Genomic DNA, 20,777 nt, shown 5'->3' with positions numbered 1-20,777 from the left:
TTTTTCTTGAATTTTATACTAATTGAACTTGAAAAAGAAATTTAATTTGATTTTTTAAATAAACTATTTCACCGATTTACACGCGTTTTCCCTTGACCAATTGACCGTATCACCCTTTAGTTAAGGAAATTTCGCATATAAGGCAGCAATCAGTCATTCCATTTTGATAAACAATCCCGATACCATATGCATATATTGCAGACATCGTAATCCTCCTACCAGAGAAGGTGGAAGAGTATCATCCATCATCTCCATGGTTAGGTTGTAGAGAATGACAACAATTCTTGGATCGAATTTCTGTCCACTTAGACCACCATAATTCCATTGTGATTCCTCAGGGTAATTAACCAAAATTTCTTCTTCCTGAAGTGGCCTCCTTTCAAGTCGCCCAAGGTCCGTCCATATATCCGTCTCTATGTGTTCAATTCCATTTTAAAATATCTATTAAAAATAAATTTATGTTTTTTTTTCTGTTCCCACTTGACTTTTTCCTTCAATTGCTACCGTTCAGCATGTGACCACTTGCAAAGACAGGTCAAGGTGAATGATAAATAAAACAATTCCAAAGTTGAAAACCTTAAATTGAATTCATTCAGGCATTATATTTATGTTGAAAAAAAATTGCTAAGAAAAACTAAAGTAAGGTAAAGAACTTGGAATCATTTCCGATGTCTTGCACAAAACGAAACTTTAAAAGAAAAACGGAAAAGGGTGTGCTTAAGTGCATGAAACCGAAGAAACAATAAATCAGCATTGGTCAAAATGCAGCACAAACCCAGAAATTCTTTACAAAAAATTTGTTGTTATACTTTTTTCACCTCCAATGGCAGACTTTTATGTTGCGTGTCATAGTTTTTGTTTAAACGAATGTTTCAACGGAGTTTTCTTTGTTTCTTTTTTTGAAAAAAAAAAAAACGTAAGAATGAATTTCCTTTTCGTCGAAGCTAAGTGCACTTTTTTCAACAATTTGTGATTACTATACAATGTTGAGAGTTCGGCAATTTTGTGGGATTCGGTTTTTCAGGTATTTGATGAGATATTCGGTTCGTTGATGATCGGTGATGGATAAGAACGTCGGCTCGTAGATATTTGGTAATTGATAAAGTATTCGGTTCGTTAATAATTCGCAGTCGTTTAGAAATTCGGTTGATGATCAGTAGGGATGAGAACGTCGGATTATCGATGTTTGGTAGTTGATGAGAAGTTCGGTTCTTTGATAATTCGTGGTCGGTGCACAACATCGGTTCGTCGATGCTCGGTAGTTGATGACTCGTTGATAAGTGGAGGCTATTGTATTCACTGAAACGTGCATGATTGGTTGTTGCTGAGTAGTTCGGTTTGTTAGCGATTGGGAAGTTGTGTATTCTTCGATTTGTAAGTGATTGGGAATTTGTTTATTCGTCGATTTGTAGGTGATCGGGAACTGCTCATGAGATCTTCTCTTTTAGTTGCGGTAGATGACGGCAGTGGCGCGATAATCGCCGGTTACAGTCGGTTTTAGTATCAATGACGACTATCATGCAAACTATTACTACGGCTACTGGATAGTCTGGGAGCGTACACTAGGCTCGATTATTTCTGTGGAGAACAATAGGGCCGAAGGTCTCTGTCCTGGAACAGTAGGTTTCTGTGGGAACACTAGACCCAAAGGTCTCGGTGCACAACATCGATCTCTGTGGTGGAACATTAGGCCCAAAGATCTATGTGGTGGAACAGTAGGCCTAAAGGTCTCTGTGAGAAATAGCAGACTTAAAGGACTCTCTGGGGAACACTAGGACCAAAGGTATCTGTGGTGGAACAGTAGGCCCAAAGGTCTCTGTGGTGCAACAGTTGCTCCGAAGGTCTCTGTAGTGGAAGAGTAGGTCCAAAGGTCTCTGTAGTGGAAAAGTAGGTCCGAAGGTCTCTGTGGTGGAACAGTAGGCCCGAGGGTTTTTGTCCTGGAACAGTAGGTCTCTGTGGGGAATACTAGGCCCGAAGATCTCTGTGGTGGAACACTAGGCCCAAAGATCTCTGTAGTAGGTGGAACAGTAGGCCCGAAGGTCTCTGTCGTGGAACTGTAGGTCCGAAGGTCTCTGTGGGGAACACGAGGCCCGAAGGTCTCTGTGGCGGAACACTAGGCCCAAAGGTATCTGTAGTGGAACAGTAGGCCCAAAGGTCTCTGTGGTGCAACAGTTGCTCTGAAGGTCTCTGTGGTGGAACAGTTTCTCCGCAGGTCTCTGTAGTGGAACAGTAGGTCCAAAGGTCTCTGTGGTGGAACAGTAGGCCCGAAGGTTTCTGTCCTGGAACAGTAGGTGTCTGTGGGGAACACTAGGCCCGAAAATCTCTGTGGTGGAACACTAGGCCCAAAGATCTCTGTGGTGGGCGTAACAGTAGGCCCAAAAGTCTCTGTCGTGGAGCAGTAGGTCCGAAGGTCTCTATGGGGAACACGAGGCCCGAAGGTCTCTGTGGCGGAACACTAGGCCCGAAGGTCTCTGTGGTGCAACAGTTGTTCCGAATGTCACTGGTGGAAAAGTTGCTGCGCAAGTCTCTGTGGTGGAACAGTAGGTCCGAAGGTCTCTGTGGTGGAACAGTTGGCAAGCTAATGTGGTGGAAAACTAAGCCCGAATGTCTCTGTGGTAGAACACTACGCCCGAAGGTTTCTGTGGTGGAATACTACGCCCGAAGGTTTCTGTGGTGGAACAGTAGGCCCGAAGGTCCCTGTGGTGGAACAGTAGGCCTGAAGGTCTCTGTGATGAACAGTAGGTCCAAAAATCGCTGTGGTGGAACAGTAGGCCCGAAGATCTCGGTGGTGGAACAGTAGTCCCAAAGTTCTCTATGAGAAATAATAGGTCCGAAGGCCTCTGCGGGGAACACTAGGCCCGACGGTCGCTGTAGTGGAACACTAGGCCCGAAGGTCTCTGTCGCGGAACACTAGGCCCGAATGTCTCTGCCGTGGAACAGTGGGCCCGAAGGTCTCTTTGAGGAACAGTAGGCCTAAAAGTATCTGTGATTGAACAGTAGATCCGTATGTCTCTATGGTGGAACAGTAGGCCCGAAGGTCTCTGTGTTACTATTTATTTCACGTCTGGGAATAAATTCCTCAGAAGATGCTAAAAATGCCACCGAACTACGAGCAGAACGATGTGCAATCGTGCACTCGTAGAACATGTGCAATAGAAGAAACTCTGGAACGCTAATGGCGATGAGCAGAGAGGAGGTGAGGCCGTTAATAGAAATCATAGCAGTACGTAATACTCACATGGTAAGGTTGGCTTAACGAATGACGATGTTATTGTATATGGTGCCTGGATCCTGAGGCTAAGGAAAATTCCCACCATTTTTTGTACCAATGTCCAGAAGATACAAGATACTGGGTTCTTATTTCCTTCAAACTATTACCGATTTGCGAAACTGCAGTCTGAGGAGTGTACTCGCTTTTCTAAAGACTTCTGGGTAGATGAACTAAGCAAACCTAAGGGGAGACTACAAATATGATTAACACCCAATGAATGGAACTGTCACAAAAAGGAAGATAAAATGTGTTTGAGGAACCACAATGGACCAATATGGTCTGAGTGGACATCAAATTCGTTACCATGACACAAAACAGGGAATTTGGTAATCTTTCTGTCGCCGAATAGTAAAACTCTGACCTCAAATTTTATATTCGGTTGTATTCTGAGTCAACTATTTAGAATGTTTCAATATAAACGCACATAAAACATCATTAAATACTATCAGCGTTCCAAAGAAAGAGCAAAAATCATTTAGCGAAACCGAAACTAGCCACACACTAAAAGGCAATCGTAGTAAAATAAGACAAAAACGAACCATAATAAAAATAATGAAAAAGTAGTCACTGGAGTAGTCCTATGGCCAAAAAAGCAAGACCTTTTGTGAAAAACAAAACATATCCAAATGAGTAAAACCAATGGCATAAAATCAAAGAGGTAAACTTATGGTTTCATCTCCGAAAAGGGAAAAAAACCATTTATAGCATGGTTTACTTTTAACATTTTCTTCATTAGTTTGTGTTCAAAAGGAAATAAAACATCTTTGTGGCATAGTCTTCAAGTTCAAAACCATAAACAACTTCTAAGCCATCGTGTTGGCCAATGAGTTCTGAGTCGAGTAATGCAAGTGCTGCATTGTTCTTCATCTAAGTAGGTAGTTGTTTTGTTTTTCGGGAGAATAATATTTTCTTTTCTGCATTTTAAGATAATTGCTGGCTTGATATTTTTAACACTTTGAGGTCCACACACATAGGAAAAATAGAAAACTTTCTTTATATCGGATATTAAGTCTCATCGCACTCTAATTAAAGTCATATTAATGTCACACGCTACGGCGTACCGTGCGGGCCACAGCGATGACCGAAAGACGTTCCCTAGAAATATCATCGTTTAATCGGGACTTTTTGACCTTTTTCTGCAGACCTATAATTGAAATAAGATTCGTTACTTATCCTCAATAATATTGGTGCTAAAATTTGAAAATCTAAAAATTAAGATATTAACACAGATATTTTGTGCTACTCAGACACCACTCTTGACGCAGGCGACATTAAAGGATATTTTAGTGAGCCCCTGGATGTTTTTTGTTCCACGAAAGATTGTGAAAGGGTTTCTAGGGAGACACTTACGACTTTTAGCTAGTGTGCTGTTTGACATGGACACGAAAAAAACATGAAGGGCATTTCAAGGTTCTACATCCAGTTCTAAGAACGAACCACTGGAAGTGAAATTGTTACTATATATCTTGGATGTTAGGTTAGGTTATAGAGGATGACATCAATTTTGTGTTGAATTGATGTCCACTTAGACTAATATAGGTCCATTGTGATTCCTCGATGTGATCTTTCCATCTTCTTCCTTCCGATGCGGTCCCCTGTGGAATAGTCCCAGAACTTCCACCTGTCCGTTTTCTTTAAAAGAAATCTTAGAACAACCAACCAGAGGTCCTGATGAATGTAAGTATGTTCCTCAGGCTGCACTCCCGCAGATCAGTGGGAACCTGAAAAAAGGTGCCCAGTATCGTGTTTCTTCTAAAGGATAATGCTGGACACTGGCACAGGAAGTGGTACGAGTCTTCCGTAACTTCCGGGTCCAGACACCATTTACAGATATCATCATCTGTAAGGTCTAATCTTACCTTGTGTTTCACAAGTGTGTTATGTCCTGTTATGATGCCAATCAATGGCCGCAACTCCTCTCTGTTTATCAACATTAAAATTTCGCAGTTCCTACGGATCTTTTCGTCCCATATCAACTTCGTTTGCTCACAACCATCCGAAGATACCCAGCGTCTTCGCCATAGTTCATCATATTTGACCCCTATCCTGTAATGATAAGAAGATAGTGGAGGAAAAACGTCCGCTAAGACATTATTCGTTCCACGAGCGCCCTCCTTAGCCAGCAGATCCGCTTTCTCATTTCCTATTATCCCACAGTGCCCAGGTACCCGCCACAGAGTTATATTATACTGTTCAGTGAGAACCTTGAGTTCTCTACGACAGCGACTGACTACCTTAGACTGGCGATGAAGAAGCTGATATCGCTTCAGAATAACGGCCTCATCAACAGCGACTCAGCAGCCTTTTTGACTGCAGAAATCTCAGCCTGAAAAATACTGCAATCGCAAACCAGTGTGACTACCTTATTTCCAGTTCACTGCAATAGAGTCCGCTGCCCGTTCCTTCTTCCATCTTGGGTGTACCTCGTGATGTGATGGGTATGTCCATACTTCGGGCATTGCTCGTTTCAGAAGTAAGAAGTAGGTAAAGACGACATTATTTTTGTGGCTTCCTTGCCACCCTTCACCGAAGGAATTTTGGCGGAGGAAAGTTTTTTGCATCGATTGAATATTTCTTTCTTTCGATATCATTAATACTTGTAGGTCAAACTGGCAAAGACTTCATAATTCGAAATTCTATGTAGAAACTATGCCTGGCAACCTTGATTGCCGGTATCCTGGAATCATGTTTCAGGTTCTATTCGGGAGGCAACCATAAACCTTTTCCTTGAAACATGAAGCAAAAACCAATTGCGTCTTTTATATCTTCTACTTATTTCACATCCAAGTGTTAGCAGACAATGCAGATTCATGTCGAAAAATAGTCCCCCATTGCAGGAAGATAGTGATTCTCGACCAGAGGTGACTGGACTATGGAGTGTAATTGCTAGAATTCTTCATGTTTTGGTAGATTTTGCCTCTCAAATTAATGGTAGTTCACAAATTTTCTATAGAAATAAAATTTTGACAAAATTTTCTATTGAAATAAAATTTTGACAAAATTTTCTATAAAAATAAAATTTTGAGAAAATTTTCTATACAAATAACAATTTGACAAAATTTAATATAGAAATAAAATTTTAACAAAATTTTCTACAGAAATAAAATGTTGCTAAAATTTTCTACAGAAATAAAATGTTGCTAAAATTTTCTATAGAAATAAAATTTAGATAAAATTTTATATAGAAATAAAATTTGGACAAAATTTTCTATAGAAACAAAATTTTGCAAAAATTTCTATAGAAAAAAAAATTTTGAAAAAATTTTCTACAGAAATAAAATGTTGCTAAAATTTTCTACAGAAATAAAATGTTGCTGTTCTATAGAAATAAAATTGTAATATAATTGTATATAGAAATGAAATTTGGACAAAATTTTCTATAGAAATAATATTTTAACAAAATTTCCTATAGAAATAAAATTTTGACAAAATTGTCTATAGAAATAAATGTTGCTACAATTTTCTATAGAAATAAAATTTAGATAAAATTTTATATAGAAATAAAATTTTGACAAAATTTTCTATAGAAATAAAATTTTAACAAAATTTTCTATAGAAATAAAATTTTGACAAAATTTTCTATAGAAATAAAATTTTGACAAAATTCTCTATTGAAATAAAATTTTGACAAAATTTTCTATAGAAATAAAATTTTGACAAAATTTTGTATAGAAATAAAATTTAGATAAAATGTTATATAGAAATAAAATTTGGCCAAAATTTTCTATAGAAATAACATTTTAAAAAAATTTCCTATAGAAATAAAATTTTGACAAAATTTTGTATAGAAATAAAATTTTTAAAAAATTTTCTATATAAATAAAATTTTGACAAAATTTTCTATACAAAAAAAACAAAAAAAATGCAAAAATTTTCTATAGAAATAAAATTTTGACAAAATTTTCTATAGAAATAAAATTTTGAAAAAAAAAATTCTATAGAAATAAAATTTTGATCAAATTTTCTATAGAAATAAAATTTTGACAAAATTTTCTATAAAAATAAAATGTTGCTAAAATTTTCTACAGAAATAAAATGTTGCTAAAATTTTCTATAGAAATAAAATTTAGATAAAACTTTATATAGAAATAAAATTTGGACAAAATTTTCTATAGAAATAACATTTAACAAAATTTCCTATAGAAATAAAATTTTGACAAAATTTTCTACAGAAATAGAATGTTGCTCTTCTATAGAAATAAAATTTTGATAAAATTTTATATAGAAATAAAATTTGGACAAAATTTTCTATAGAAATAACATTTTAACAAAATTTCCTATAGAAATAAAATTTTGACAAAATTTTCTATAGAAATAAAATTTTGCAAAAATTTCTATAGAAGTAAAATTTTGAAAAAATGTTCTACAGAAATAAAATGTTGCTAAAATTTTCTACAGAAATAAAATGTTGCTAAAATTTTCTATAGAAATAAAATTTAGATAAAATTTTAAATAGAAATAAAATTTGGACAAAATTTTCTATAGAAATAACATTTTAACAAAATTTCCTATAGAAATAAAATTTTGACAAAATTTTCTACAGAAATAAAATGTTGCTCTTCTATAGAAATAAAATTTTGATAAAATTTTATATAGAAATAAAATTTGGACAAAATTTTCTATAGAAATAACATTTTAACAAAATTTCCTATAGAAATAAAATTTTGACAAAATTTTCTATAGAAATAAAATTTTGCAAAAATTTCTATAGGAGTAAAATTTTGAAAAAAATGTTCTACAGAAATAAAATTTTGTTAAAATTTTCTACAGAAATATAATTTTGCTAAAATTTTCTATAGAAATAAAATTTAGATAAAATTTTATATAGAAATATATAAAAAAAAATTTCCAATAGAAAGAAAATTTTGACAAAATTTTCTATAGAAATAAAATTGTGACACAATTCTCTATAGAAATAAATTTTTGACAAAATTTTCTATAGAAATAAAATTGTGCAAAAATTTTCTATAAACATAAAATTTTGACAAAATTTTCGATAGAAATAAAATTGTGAACAATTTTCTATAGAAATAAAATTTTGACAAAATTTTTTATACAAAAAAAAAAAAAAAATGCAAAAATTTTCTATAGAAATAAAATTGTGAAAAAATTTCTTCAGAAATAAAATGTTGCTAAAATTTTCTATAGAAATAAAATGTTGCTAAATTTTTCTACAGAAATAAAATTTAGATAAAATTTTATATAGAAATAAAATTTGGACAAATTTTCTATAGAAATATCATTTTAACAAAATTTCCTATAGAAATAAAATTTTGACAACATTTTCTATAGAAATAAAATTTTGCACAAATTTCTATAGAAATAAAATTTTGAAAAAATTGTCTACAGAAATAAAATGTTGCTTAAATTTTCTACAGAAATATAATTTTGCTAAAATTTTCTATAGAAATAAAATTTATATAAAATTTTATATAGAACTAAAATTTGGACAAAATTTTCTATAGAAATAATATTTTAAAAAAATTTCCTATACAAATAAAATTTTGACAAAATTTTCTATAGAAATAAAATTTTCTATAGCAATAAAATTTTGACAAAATTTTCTATAGAAATAAAATTTTGACAAAATTTTCTATAGAAATAAAATTTTGAAAAAAAATTTCTATAGAAATAAAATTTTGACAAAATTTTCTATAGAAATAATTTTTTGACAAAATTTTCTTTAGAAATTAATTTTTGACAAAATTTTCTATAGAAATAAAATTTTGACACAATTTTCTATAGAAATAAAATTTTGACAAAATTTTCTATACAAAAAAAAATTGCAAAAATTTTTTATAGAAATAAAATTTTTACACAATTTTCTATAGAAATAAAATTTTGACAAAATTTTCTATAGAAATAAAATTTTGACAAAATTTTCTATACAAAAAAAAAATTGCAAAAATTTTCAATAGAAATAAAATTTCGACAAAATTTTCTATAAAAATAAAAATTCGCAAAATAGGATTTTATTGTTTTGTAAAATTTTCTCCAAATTTTGGTAGATTATTTTTGGCTCGAGTGGGAACCGTGGCTAGGAGTAGAAAGAATCTTAGTAAAAGCTGAAGAATGAAGAATATTAATAGTATTCCAGTAATCCTACTATTGAAGATCCTTGTAACACTCGTTTTAGGCATATTATCCCTGACTATATTGTCTTTGCTAGGGAGTATATGATAATTGATTCAGGTGTTTCTTCCCCTATTGTAGACATTTTCCATCACCCTTCCAATTGAGTTCTTTGTACCACTCCGTAGGCTTGTGACCTACGCTAATATTGATTTTGTTAGGTAAAATATTATAATTGACTCAGGTGTTTCTTCCCCAAGTATAGATATTTGCCTTAAAGCCAATTAGCCTCAATAACCATATCTCTGATTTATATACCCTAAGTACATAAATCTCGTAGTCGCAATGTCGAACAATCAACGTTAAAGAATCATTGACAACCCACTTTCATATCATCACCATCAAATAGCTATCAACAAAAAAAGGGGGAGCCAATTGTTTTTTTTGTTATTCACCAGGCATAACTAGTCGATCTTGTTAGAAGTCATCGTTGTCACAGTCAGTCACATTGTAAATTATCAGCCCAAGTAGCTGGAGTAAATGTCTCTCCACATCAAGCACCATTGCAATATTCTGGTTAATAATAATAAAAACATTTTTCCAGAAGCTCTAAAATATTATTAATTTAACAATTTTCTACAGTTACTACCACGCCATAATTCATTCATTCCTTAGACGTTCTTCATTCATTCGTTCATTTTGATATACAAAGTCCCAAGCCATATTCATCTCTGTTAGATGTCTAACTCATGTAGTTCGCATTTGTTTTCCTTACTTACTGCCATAATTTGTCTTTGCATTCGTCACCAAACCAAACCCATGAAGAAACGTTCCACCAAACGTTTCTGTTGCAAATTGACTGTTTTTTTTTTCCTGGTTCGTTCTTCCCTGCAATTGGGGAAGAATTTTCATCGCAGTAGTAGGCACGTTGCTTGCAAATACAAATAGAAGTAAAGCGTAGAAAATGAAGTCAGTGATTTATTCTTGAACGGGGGCGCTCCTACTTTACGTGTACCATTTTATGCCTATGTTTTTGCTCTTCTTGGTCTTGGTCTTTTTGTTTTCTTTAAGCCGTGCTTGTAATTTGTGTTTTTAGTTCGTTTTTCTCGTTTAGAGTTCTTGTTAAGAGAATAGAATAAAAACTGTGTGATGTCTATAGAACACTGTAAGAAATTTAGCTAAGATTACAGCGATTGTCCTTGAGATAGGCACAGGGTTCATTGGATTGTATTGTAAAGTAGCGGAATACTCGTACTTGATATTCAAAGACTTCAAGGTCCTTTAAAAACTCTTCATGTTATCAAAGCTTTTTATAAACCTAATGGGAAGAATTCTGGAATTCGATCTAGGCAGATTAGCTAAGAAGATTATCAGTAGAAAGATGAAATGTTGAAGCAGCGGTATAGCCGTACTGCATATCCAGCGACTTGACACCATTCTATTATTCCCGAATTGGTCTTCAATTAACGCAGATTCTCTAAAATCGCACTCCTGGCATCTATTTGGCGAAATGTGGGCAGTGACATAGAAGTGCACCAAGGTCTGCTTGTTCCCATCACTTCTGTTTCTACTCGGAAAAGATTTGCCAAAAATCTTCGTGCCCGAGCATGATTCTCACCGCTTTCCGTTTCTTGCTGTTCTTTTGTGTCATTTTTATATTGCGCTTTTGGTACATCAGCTGCGACTAAGGTGGTCCAGAGTGTGGTGAGTCTGTTAGATTTGGCTGGGTAAGTGAAAATGTGACACGTATCCTGTGTCCCTTGATTATAGCTGGGACACACGTAAGCTACATTCACGTAAGCTGCATTCAATCACTGAAAGGTAGGAACTGGGGCGGGTGTAGTTGCCAGATCTATGTTGGACCCAAACTATCTTAGTCTGCCGTAGAAGGTCTCTTTCCTCCAGTGCTATGGACGGTGGTTGGACTCCGGGAATGGGATTAACCTTGTAGCTTATCACCGCTTCAGCTATAGCATAGTGATGAATGATCGTCAGACCTGCCTGATCTAGAGACTATTTTTTGTAATGGCAAGTGAAGATCAAGATGTTGAATTGTGATAAAGTCGCAGGAGATACTGCTATGACAACATGTAATTATGCCTACGGACGGAGAAGATCTGGGGGTCTACTACGGATACACCCTGTCGCAGTTTCAAGGACAGCGTTCCACTGCGTGTCACTTGTCTGACGTGTCCACACTGGGGCTTGTTGGTAGATCTTTAACCTATCGCTGATGACATCTGGGACAAGGGACGCGGATGCCTTGATTGTAAAGTCTTCCTCATATGCTACAATCACAAAGCTTTCAGGAGAGAAGGAGGTAAGGTTAGGTATAGTGCCAGCCAGGTTAGGTGGCAGCCCGATGTATCAGGCTCATATAGACCATTGTGATACCACAGTGGTGAACTTCTCTCTTATCACTGAGTTCTGCCCTATTCTATGTTGTGCTCTATAACAAGGGACATCCTTTTTATAGCCGAGTCTGAACGGCGTTCCACATTGCAGTGAAACCACTTAGAAAACCTTTGAAACGCTCAGAAATGTCACCTGCATTACTGAGATGGGATAATCCACCGCTGAAAAACGTTTTGGTGTTTGTTCGAAACTGGGTTTGAACCCACGACCTGCAAGGCGGGCATGCTAACCATTGCACCACGCTGGTTCCCCAGGGATATCATCCAACTTGGGGAACTCCCAGTACGAGGGTTCGACTTTCTATCCCTAAGTGGGATGCTACGACTGGCGCCCGCACCGATAACTAAGAAACCAACATTTGGTTCCTGCCGGTAGGGACGTGTTTTCAATGTCTTCGAACAGTAGTCTAGCATGATTAACTGTATCAAATGCCTTCTATAGGTCAAAAGCCACGTTGAACGTCTTCCGACACGGCTTGCATTTGTTCAGTCCTCTATTTATGTATGCTGTAATGATATCTGAAGCTGTTGGTATGCTATGAACTTTGCGGAATCCATGTTGGTGGTTGGCAGTTGGAAAATTCTCCACAAGACTGGGGAACCACAAGTTTCTCGGCAAGTAGCGGGAGAAAGGACATCAGTCTTTACAATTCAGCCCTTGCTGATGTCTTTGCCTGGCTTCAGTAATGGAATCACCCTACCCTTTTTCCAGAGATCGGGTATCACGAGCGAGAACAAGAATAAATTTTAGGAGTCTGGTCAAGTACTCAATTCCCTGCATTCCCAGAAACTTCAACATTAACATTGAAATTCCTTTGGGGCTCTGTCTTGGATGGTATATGTTGTTTCGTCCGTGTTTTTACTCTAATCACCTTCTGAAATATGTTATGCTCCCTGACCTCGTATTAATGCTGAATCAGGTCATGTATTTCGTAAAACTTTTGGTTGCACGATTATGGCATTGCCCTACAGACGGAAAAGAATTTTGATATTTGAATCCACGACTTATGCGTCCAGTCCTTTCCTACGCCCATCTTGATCTGCATTGCAATAGGCTTCTAGTCCAGAGGTTTTTCTATAGCTTCATCGAACGAGGTCCCTATTGCCCAGCAAAATCATTATGTTCGCCTCCTCTCCGGACTAATAGCGCACATTCAAAAGTTTCTTAAATTATGCTCTCATCTTGGAGTTCAGACCCCATTTTGGGCCTATTTCTCTTATTTATAGTTCTGCAAGAATAGTTGATCCTTTTTTGCACTTTTTTAAGTGTGTCAAATTCAATTCGGTTCAGTTTTCCGTTTATGGTTACTCCTTAGACAGAAAAGTCGGTTAGCATATTTTGAAATCTTATCATTCCTGGCGAGCAGGGATACCTTAATCTTCTCCGGGTTCCTATTAAGGCATCTACATCTTGCTCACTCGTATACCATCTGTCGAACTCGCTATGCCTCCGAAAAACCTGCTAGGATTAGTCTCTTGTGTTGCGTGTTACAATATCAGACCTGTTCTCATCGCTTTTACGACGGAATATTTAACAGGCCGTCCACAGCTGTCTCATACAGCAGTGGTGATAGTTTGCTTTCCTGGCCTTATTACACTTCCGGTGCGTTATAACACTTATAAGTGTTATACACTCTATAACATAACTCAATCAGATATCGGTATTATCATCCCTAGAAGACTAGGTTTGGCGCACTGAGAAATCTTAGATTTCCTGTCGAGCAGGGATAGCTTTATCATCTCTGGGTTCATATTAGACATCTACGTCTTGCTCACTCGTATACCATCTTTGAGACTCCATTTGCCTCTCCATAGAATTAGTTCCCAGCAGAAGTGTTGCAAAATCGTAGGCGTAACAGACTTGTTGTCATCGCTCTTAAGACAGAAGCTTTATCAGGCCATCAAAAATTATCTCACACAGTAGTGGCGATAGTATGGCAATAGTATTCCTGGCCTTATAACACTTCCGTGGCGTTATAACATTTATATACTCTATAACTTAACTCTATTAGGTATCGGTATTATCTTCCCTAAAAGATTAACTTTGACGTACTGAGAAATCTTAGCTTTCCTGGCGAACAGAGTTAGCTCAATCTTCTCCAGGTTCATATTAAGGCATCTGTATTTTGCTCACTCGTATATCATTGTTAGGACTCGCTATGCCACTCCGTAGAATCTGCTAGCATTGGTTCCCCGCAGAATTGTTGCAAAATCATAGGCGTAACAGACTTGTTTTCATCGCTCTTAGGACAGAAGCATTAGCAGGCCGTCTAAAGTTGCTTCACACAGTAGTGGCGATAGTATATTTTCCTGGCCTTATAACACTTCCGTGGCGTTATAGCATTTATAAGTGTTATACACTCTATAACTTAACTCTATCAGGTAACGGTATTATCTTCCCTAAAAGATTAGCTTTGGCGTACTGAGAAATCTTAGCTTTCCCGGCGAGCAAAGATAGCTCAATCTTCTCCGGGTTCATATTAAGGTATATGTATCTTGCTCACTCGTATAACATTGTTAGAACTCGCTATGTCTCTCCGTAGAATCTGCTAGCATTGGTTACCCGCAAAAGTGTTGTAAACTCGTAGGCCTCACAGACTTGTTCTCATCGCTCTTAGAACAGAAGCATTAGCAGGCCGTCTAATGCTGTCTCCCATAGTAATACTTTCCTTCTGTTATAACACTTCCTGTGTGTTATAACACTTATAAGTGTTATACACTCCATAACTGTTATAACTTACAAAACATACATTTTTCGTCTGTATCCTCAGTGTAGCCATTATGCAAATATCCCCTTGGCTTAAGTAATTTCCAATTTTGTATTTAATATGCTCCCTCAAAAGAACGAACCAAACAAAAAGGCCAACTATTGTTACCACTTTTGTTAACCATTTTTATTTTATTTCTATAATAAGCCGTACAACATGTAGTTCTCAATAACAAATGGGTGTGTGTATGGAGTTAAGGAAAGCTAAAATGACACCTCAAAGGGCGTAGTAAAATGTATGAGTAAGCAATAAATGTCAGAGGGCTCTTTAAAGAGTCATCCACAGAGAGGGAAATGGGTGGAAAAAAACGAAGAAAAGCTTGAATGACATTTTCACAGAAGTAGAACGAAGGAATTTTATGGTCATTCTCATTGAACAAAAGCCAAAAAGGCAAAAGGGAAGATGAAGCTATTACGTTTGTGTAATATTTTGTTGTTCGTTTTTCCTTTACAGATTTAAGATTAAATACTTCCGTTTCTTCGAACTGGGGTACAGTGTTGCGATTCACAACTATTCCTTTAGATTAAGAGGGTGAACCTTTTTTTACAAAGAGCAACTAGAAAACGCATATCAGTGACTAACTAACTCTCCCTTTTTCTGTGCTTTCTTTGTTTTGTATTTATTCCAGACATCTTCAGGTGCTGCTGCTACTGCTGTAGGCAGTGGTGGTATTACCATTCCAGCCACTCCCAATTCTGCAACAGGCACCAGCAACACAGGTGATGATTTATGGCATACTTCACCCTCAGCGAAACGTATGAAACTGGATATGTCGACGGGAGCAAATTCGGCTCTCGACGATGATTCTATTGATGTGGCAGCATCGGAGACGTCTAGCACCTCTCAAGTGGCAGGCACTAATATAAGTGAAACCTATGTTCCGGGAGCTACTTCGATATTAGCCAATGATGATTCTGAAAATGAGGCTTTAATTGTGGATTGTGAAAGTCCCAGACCATTGGGTGGGGGTGAATCACCAAGTAAGTACTTTCAATTCATTTTCTTTTTAATTTTTTATCTGGGTTAAACATTTTATTAGCAACTGCAGTGAGGATCTATACTTTGGATTTACAAATTTTTCTGAAATATTTTTTAATTTTTGTTGTCCAATTTTTGCTTTAATACTGTCAAGCTGTCATTATTGGTTTATGTCACCCAAGGCAGTCCATAAGATAATTGGTCGTATTTTATATGCCGGTCCATTGAGGTGACCATATTACTAGATAAAAGTATATCGAAATTTTATTGGTGGTTATGATGGCAAAAGACAAAAAATCTGTCAAAATAGGGATACGTTTTATACATCCCTCTTTAATTGTTACCCTTCTATGGCCTCTCAGCACTTTTTCCTAACCATTGACAAATTCCTCGATTATGGTCGCCTATTACTATTTCTTAAGTCTTGATTACTTCCACTTGGCATCATAACATATGCAAAATTTTGCGCCATTTGCTGCAGTCTCTTTTTACTTCTTTTTGCATATGCACATCGACAAAACCTCAACTCTTAGGCCTTAAGCAAACGAACGCATTCAATTTGGAAAACTTCTGTTAAATTTAAATACTGGCCAATCGCTTGGATTATTCGATTGCATCAATAACGGATTAGGAATGACCAACCATCATTGTCGGTATTCCACCACAACATCTTTACCAGTAGTTGCAGCAGCGACAAAACCTTACAAGCATTTTAACAAACTTCAATAAAGCAACAACCCATAGACATTCATCGTAGCTATCAATGGCTATATTCCAAAAAAAAAAACAACAGCGATGCTGTAGCTGCCGTTTTGGAATTTATGCATCCACCAATTATAGACAGTAGGGGGTCTTGGGGTACTTTGTAGGGGCCCTAGTACGGTACGGTACTGGAAATAGGGATAAGGTTGACATTTTTTTCTATAGAAATAAAATTTTGACAAAATTTTCTATAGAAATAACATTTTGACAAAATTTTCTATAAAAATAAAATTTTGACAAAATTTTCTATAAAAATAATATTGTAACAAAATTTTCTATAGAAATAAAATTTTGATGCAATTTTCTATAGAAATAAAATTTTGATGCAATTTTCTATAGAAATAAAATTTTGGCAAAATTTTCTATAGAAAAAAAACTTTGACAAAATTTTCTGCAGAAATAAAATTTTGACAAAATTTTCCATAGAAATAACAGTTTGAGACAACTTTCTATAGAAATAAAATTTTGACAAAATTTTCTATAGAAATAAAATTTTGTCAAAATTTTCTACAGAAATTATATTTTGACAAAATTTTCTATAGAAATAAAATTTTGACAAAATTTTCTATAGAAATAAAATTTTGACAAAATTTTCTATAGAAATAAAATTTTGACAAAGTTTTCTATAGAAATAAAATTTTGACAAAATTTTCTATAGAAATAAAATTTTGACAAAATTGTTTATAAAAATAAAAGTTTGCAAAAATTTTCTATAGAAATAAAATTTTGCAAAAATTTTCTATAGAAATAAAACAAATGGAAAAAGAAGAGGAGGCACGCTCAAAATAAACCCAGCCATGTGAATTCAAATCGATGATTTGACAGTGGCATAGGAAAAGAGATATGTTTGTTTCGAATTTATTTCGGCATAAGCCGGCTATCAATGTAAAACCTTTTTCGGAGGGTTCAAGTGTGGTTTTTGTTGGGTTTAATAAACTGCCTGAATTTATTCTGATAATTGGTTGATAGTTTTGCTGCAAGTAGAGGATGCTGAAGAGGAATGTGGTAATTCCGAAACGTGCGTCCATCCAACCATCTTGCAGTCTATAGGGCTTTGCCCAAATAAATTTGACAAACATTCTTTTCCTCTGTTGGTTAATCTACACTTGTAGTTTAGTCAATGTATGGTTTAGTCAATGTATGGAAATAAATTAGAAACAAACATATCTCTTTTCCTGCAAGTAGAGGATGCTGATGAGGAATGTGGTAATTCCGAAACGTGCGTCCATCCAACCATCTTGCAGTCTATAGGGCTTTGCCCAAATAAATTTGACAAACATTCTTTTCCTCTGTTGGTTAAGCTACACTTGTAGTTTAGTCAATGTATGGTTTTAAGCTGCAATAAAAAACAACAACAATGCTTAAAGAACAAAACCAACGATAACAAAACAAAACGAATGGAAATAAAATTTTGATAAAATTTTCTATAGAAATAAAATATTGCAAAAATTTTCTATAGAAATAAATTTTTAACAAAATTTTCTGTAGAAATAAAATGTTGACAATATTATCCATAGAAATAAAATTTTGAGAAAATTTTCTATAGAAATAAATTTTTGAGAAAATTTTCTATAGAAATAAATTTTTGAGAAAATGTTCTATAGAAATAAAATTTTGACAAAATTTTCTATAGAAATAAAATTTTGACAAAATTTTCTATAGAAATAAAATTTTGACAAAATTTTCTATTGAAATAAAATTTTGTCAAAATTTTCTACAGAAATTATATTTTGACAAAATTTTCTATAGATATAAAATTTTGACAAAATTTTCTATAAAAATAAATTTTGACAAAATTTTCTATAGAAAAAAAATGTTGACAAAATTTTCTATAGAAATAAAATTTTGAAAAAATTTTCTATAGAAATAAAATTTTGACGAAATTTTCTATAGAAATAAAATTTTGACAAAATTTTCTATAGAAATAAAATTTTCTATAGAAATAAAATTTTGACAAAATTTTCTATAGAAATAAAATTTCGACAAAATTTTCTATAGGAATAAAATTTTGAAAAAAATTTCCACAACATTTTCTATAGAAATAAAATTTTGACAAAATTATCTATAGAAATAAAATTTGAACAAAATTTTCTTTAGAAATAAAATTTTGACAACATTTTCCATAGAAATAAAATTTTGACAAAATTTTCCACAACATTTTCTATAGAAATAAAATTTTGATAAAATTTTCTATAGAAATAAAATTTTGACAAAATTTTCTATAGAAATAATATTTTGACAAAATTTTCTATAAAAATAAAATCTTTTCAAAAATTTCTATAGAAATAAAATCTTTTCAAAATTTTCTATAGAAATAAAATTTTGACGAAATTTTCTATAGAAATAAAATTTTGACAAAATTTTCTATAGAAATAAAATTTCGACAAAATTTTCTATAGGAATAAAATTTTGAAAAAAAATTCCACAGCATTTTCTATAGAAATAAAATTTTGACAAAATTATCTATAGAAATAAAATTTGAACAAAATTTTCTTTAGAAATAAAATTATGACAACATTTTCCATAGAAATAAAATTTTGACAAAATTTTCCACAACATTTTCTATAGAAATAAAATTTTGATAAAATTTTCTATAGAAATAAAATTTTGACAAAATTTTCTATAGAAATAATATTTTGACAAAATTTTCTATAAAAATAAAATCTTTTCAAAAATTTCTATAGAAATAAAATCTTTTCAAAATTTTCTATAGAAATAAAATTTTGACAAAATTTTCTATAGAAATAAAATTTTGACAAAATTTTCTATAGAAATAAAATTTTGACAAAATTTTCTAAAAAATAAAATTTAGACAAAATTTTCTATAGAAATAACATTTTTGATATCATCCAGCCTCTTGGCGTCGAAAAGTAGGCCCGGGAAACTATTCTAGCACCTGCGAGCAGACATCAGACATCGCGGTCCTAATTCCAATTCCAATTTCGCAATCTGTCGACAGGTCGATTAATTGGGCCTAAGTTTCAGCGAATGGCGTGCTTATGTATCTCAAGCACATTCAGTAAGACAGGAACAGACTCCCCTAATGCCAAACTGCATCTAATGAATTTTGACATATTGGCCACATCTCTGGACTCTATGTTCCTTAACTTGAAAACGGCCATAGACTGTCGCAAATCTCTCAACGTGATGGCCACAGGAACATCGATGTGAAGCGGATAAGTTACTAAATCTAGAAACTGCATCTGGCTACCTGTAAGCTTATGCTGCGTGAAAAGGCTGCTTTGATTACGAATATTCAGTAATTCCCGGTTTCTGACTTTTTTGCGCTTCAGCAAAGGGGTTGTAACCCTTTTTTCCACGATGTTAGTTATCGGTGTGAGGTCCTGTATGTCAGGAACCCACCATTACCCTCATCACTTTTATGGTTGGCATTTTGTCTTAAATCTGTCTCCTATTCCATAGACGCCCACCTGTATCCTCAGATCCTTTAGAACTATATTGAGACTTTTTGCTTTTTGTAGACGTCAGTCCAAATTCTCTTCTAACGTAAGGCCGGCCTAGCTACATAGTTCCTTAAAAATCTACTCTGTTCTCCACATCTTTCATCGTGGGATGCGACACACTGATCAGTAAGCCAATCATCTAAGGAGTAGTTTGTGTGCTGCTGGTTTATACTCACCCATCGATTTTTTCTGTAGTTTTGCGTTGCAGCAGCAACTCCAAAAAAGTCACAAAAATTTAAGTAAATCTCTTTAATCGCTTTTTTCGGAGGAAAATGACAATTAACATATTTAAGCAAACAGGTAGTTTGCTGGCAATATACCGCCACCGCCGACAGACATACCAAACGAACAAACACAGAGTTTACAATCAAGAAGGTGGTCATATGTTGTTCAAATGATTTGATACATTAACATGTAAAATCAATTGGAATGGGTCAACGAGGATGTGAAGAAAAGTTTCGGTGATGAAGAAAAGTTTTCGGTGAGCAAAAAGAACAAGTCTTCAAGAAATATAAATGGAATGGATATAAAAGGAATATTTAAGTAAAGTCTACAGTCGGGAAAAACATTCATCTCGCCCAAAAAAAGGAATTAAGTCATGAGCATATCCGTGCCATTATTTTTTACAACTTTCGACGTGGATTAACTCAACAACAGTGCAGCGATGAGGCTACGTCAATGACCAGTATTTGTCGATAGTGAACTCAATAGTGGTCGTAAATTACTCCAAGATGAATTTCATGAAGGTCGTCCAATCAATTGTTTTTCCGGAAACTATGGACGCCCACTGATATTGAAAGATCGTCATGTGACCTATCGTGAGATTGAGACATCTTTAGGACTTAGTGGGACCAGCACACATTCTATATTGCACCAACATGTGATCGTAAAAAAGTTGTACGCGTTCGAAAAAATGAGATTGCGGTGCTTCGAAATTTGTCTATGACATGGTGACAGGTGATTAATCGAGGATTTATGCGTATGAGCCTGAAAGTGAGCAGCAGTCTAAAGTATGGGTGTTTCAGGATGAACCAAATCCAATAAAGCA

The 20,777-nt window shown here is 34.4% G+C and overlaps 1 protein-coding gene across 2 annotated transcripts in view; it reads left to right on the top strand.

Annotated features, from left to right (window-relative positions):
• Ino80 (chromatin-remodeling ATPase INO80) overlaps nucleotides 1-20,777 on the top strand; it is a 177,895-nt gene that overhangs the window by 87,046 nt on the left and 70,072 nt on the right. For both annotated transcript variants that reach the window (XM_075289601.1, XM_075289600.1), the window contains exon 13: nucleotides 15,154-15,505. In XM_075289601.1, coding sequence (XP_075145716.1) covers nucleotides 15,154-15,505 — 352 coding nt within the window. The remainder of the gene's footprint in view (nucleotides 1-15,153; nucleotides 15,506-20,777) is intronic.

This window comes from Haematobia irritans, chromosome 1 (assembly GCF_050003625.1).
Source record: "Haematobia irritans isolate KBUSLIRL chromosome 1, ASM5000362v1, whole genome shotgun sequence".
Classification (NCBI taxonomy): Eukaryota; Metazoa; Arthropoda; class Insecta; order Diptera; family Muscidae; genus Haematobia; species Haematobia irritans.
Note: the sequence above shows the minus strand (reverse complement) of the source record. Positions and strands in the feature narration are given on the sequence as shown.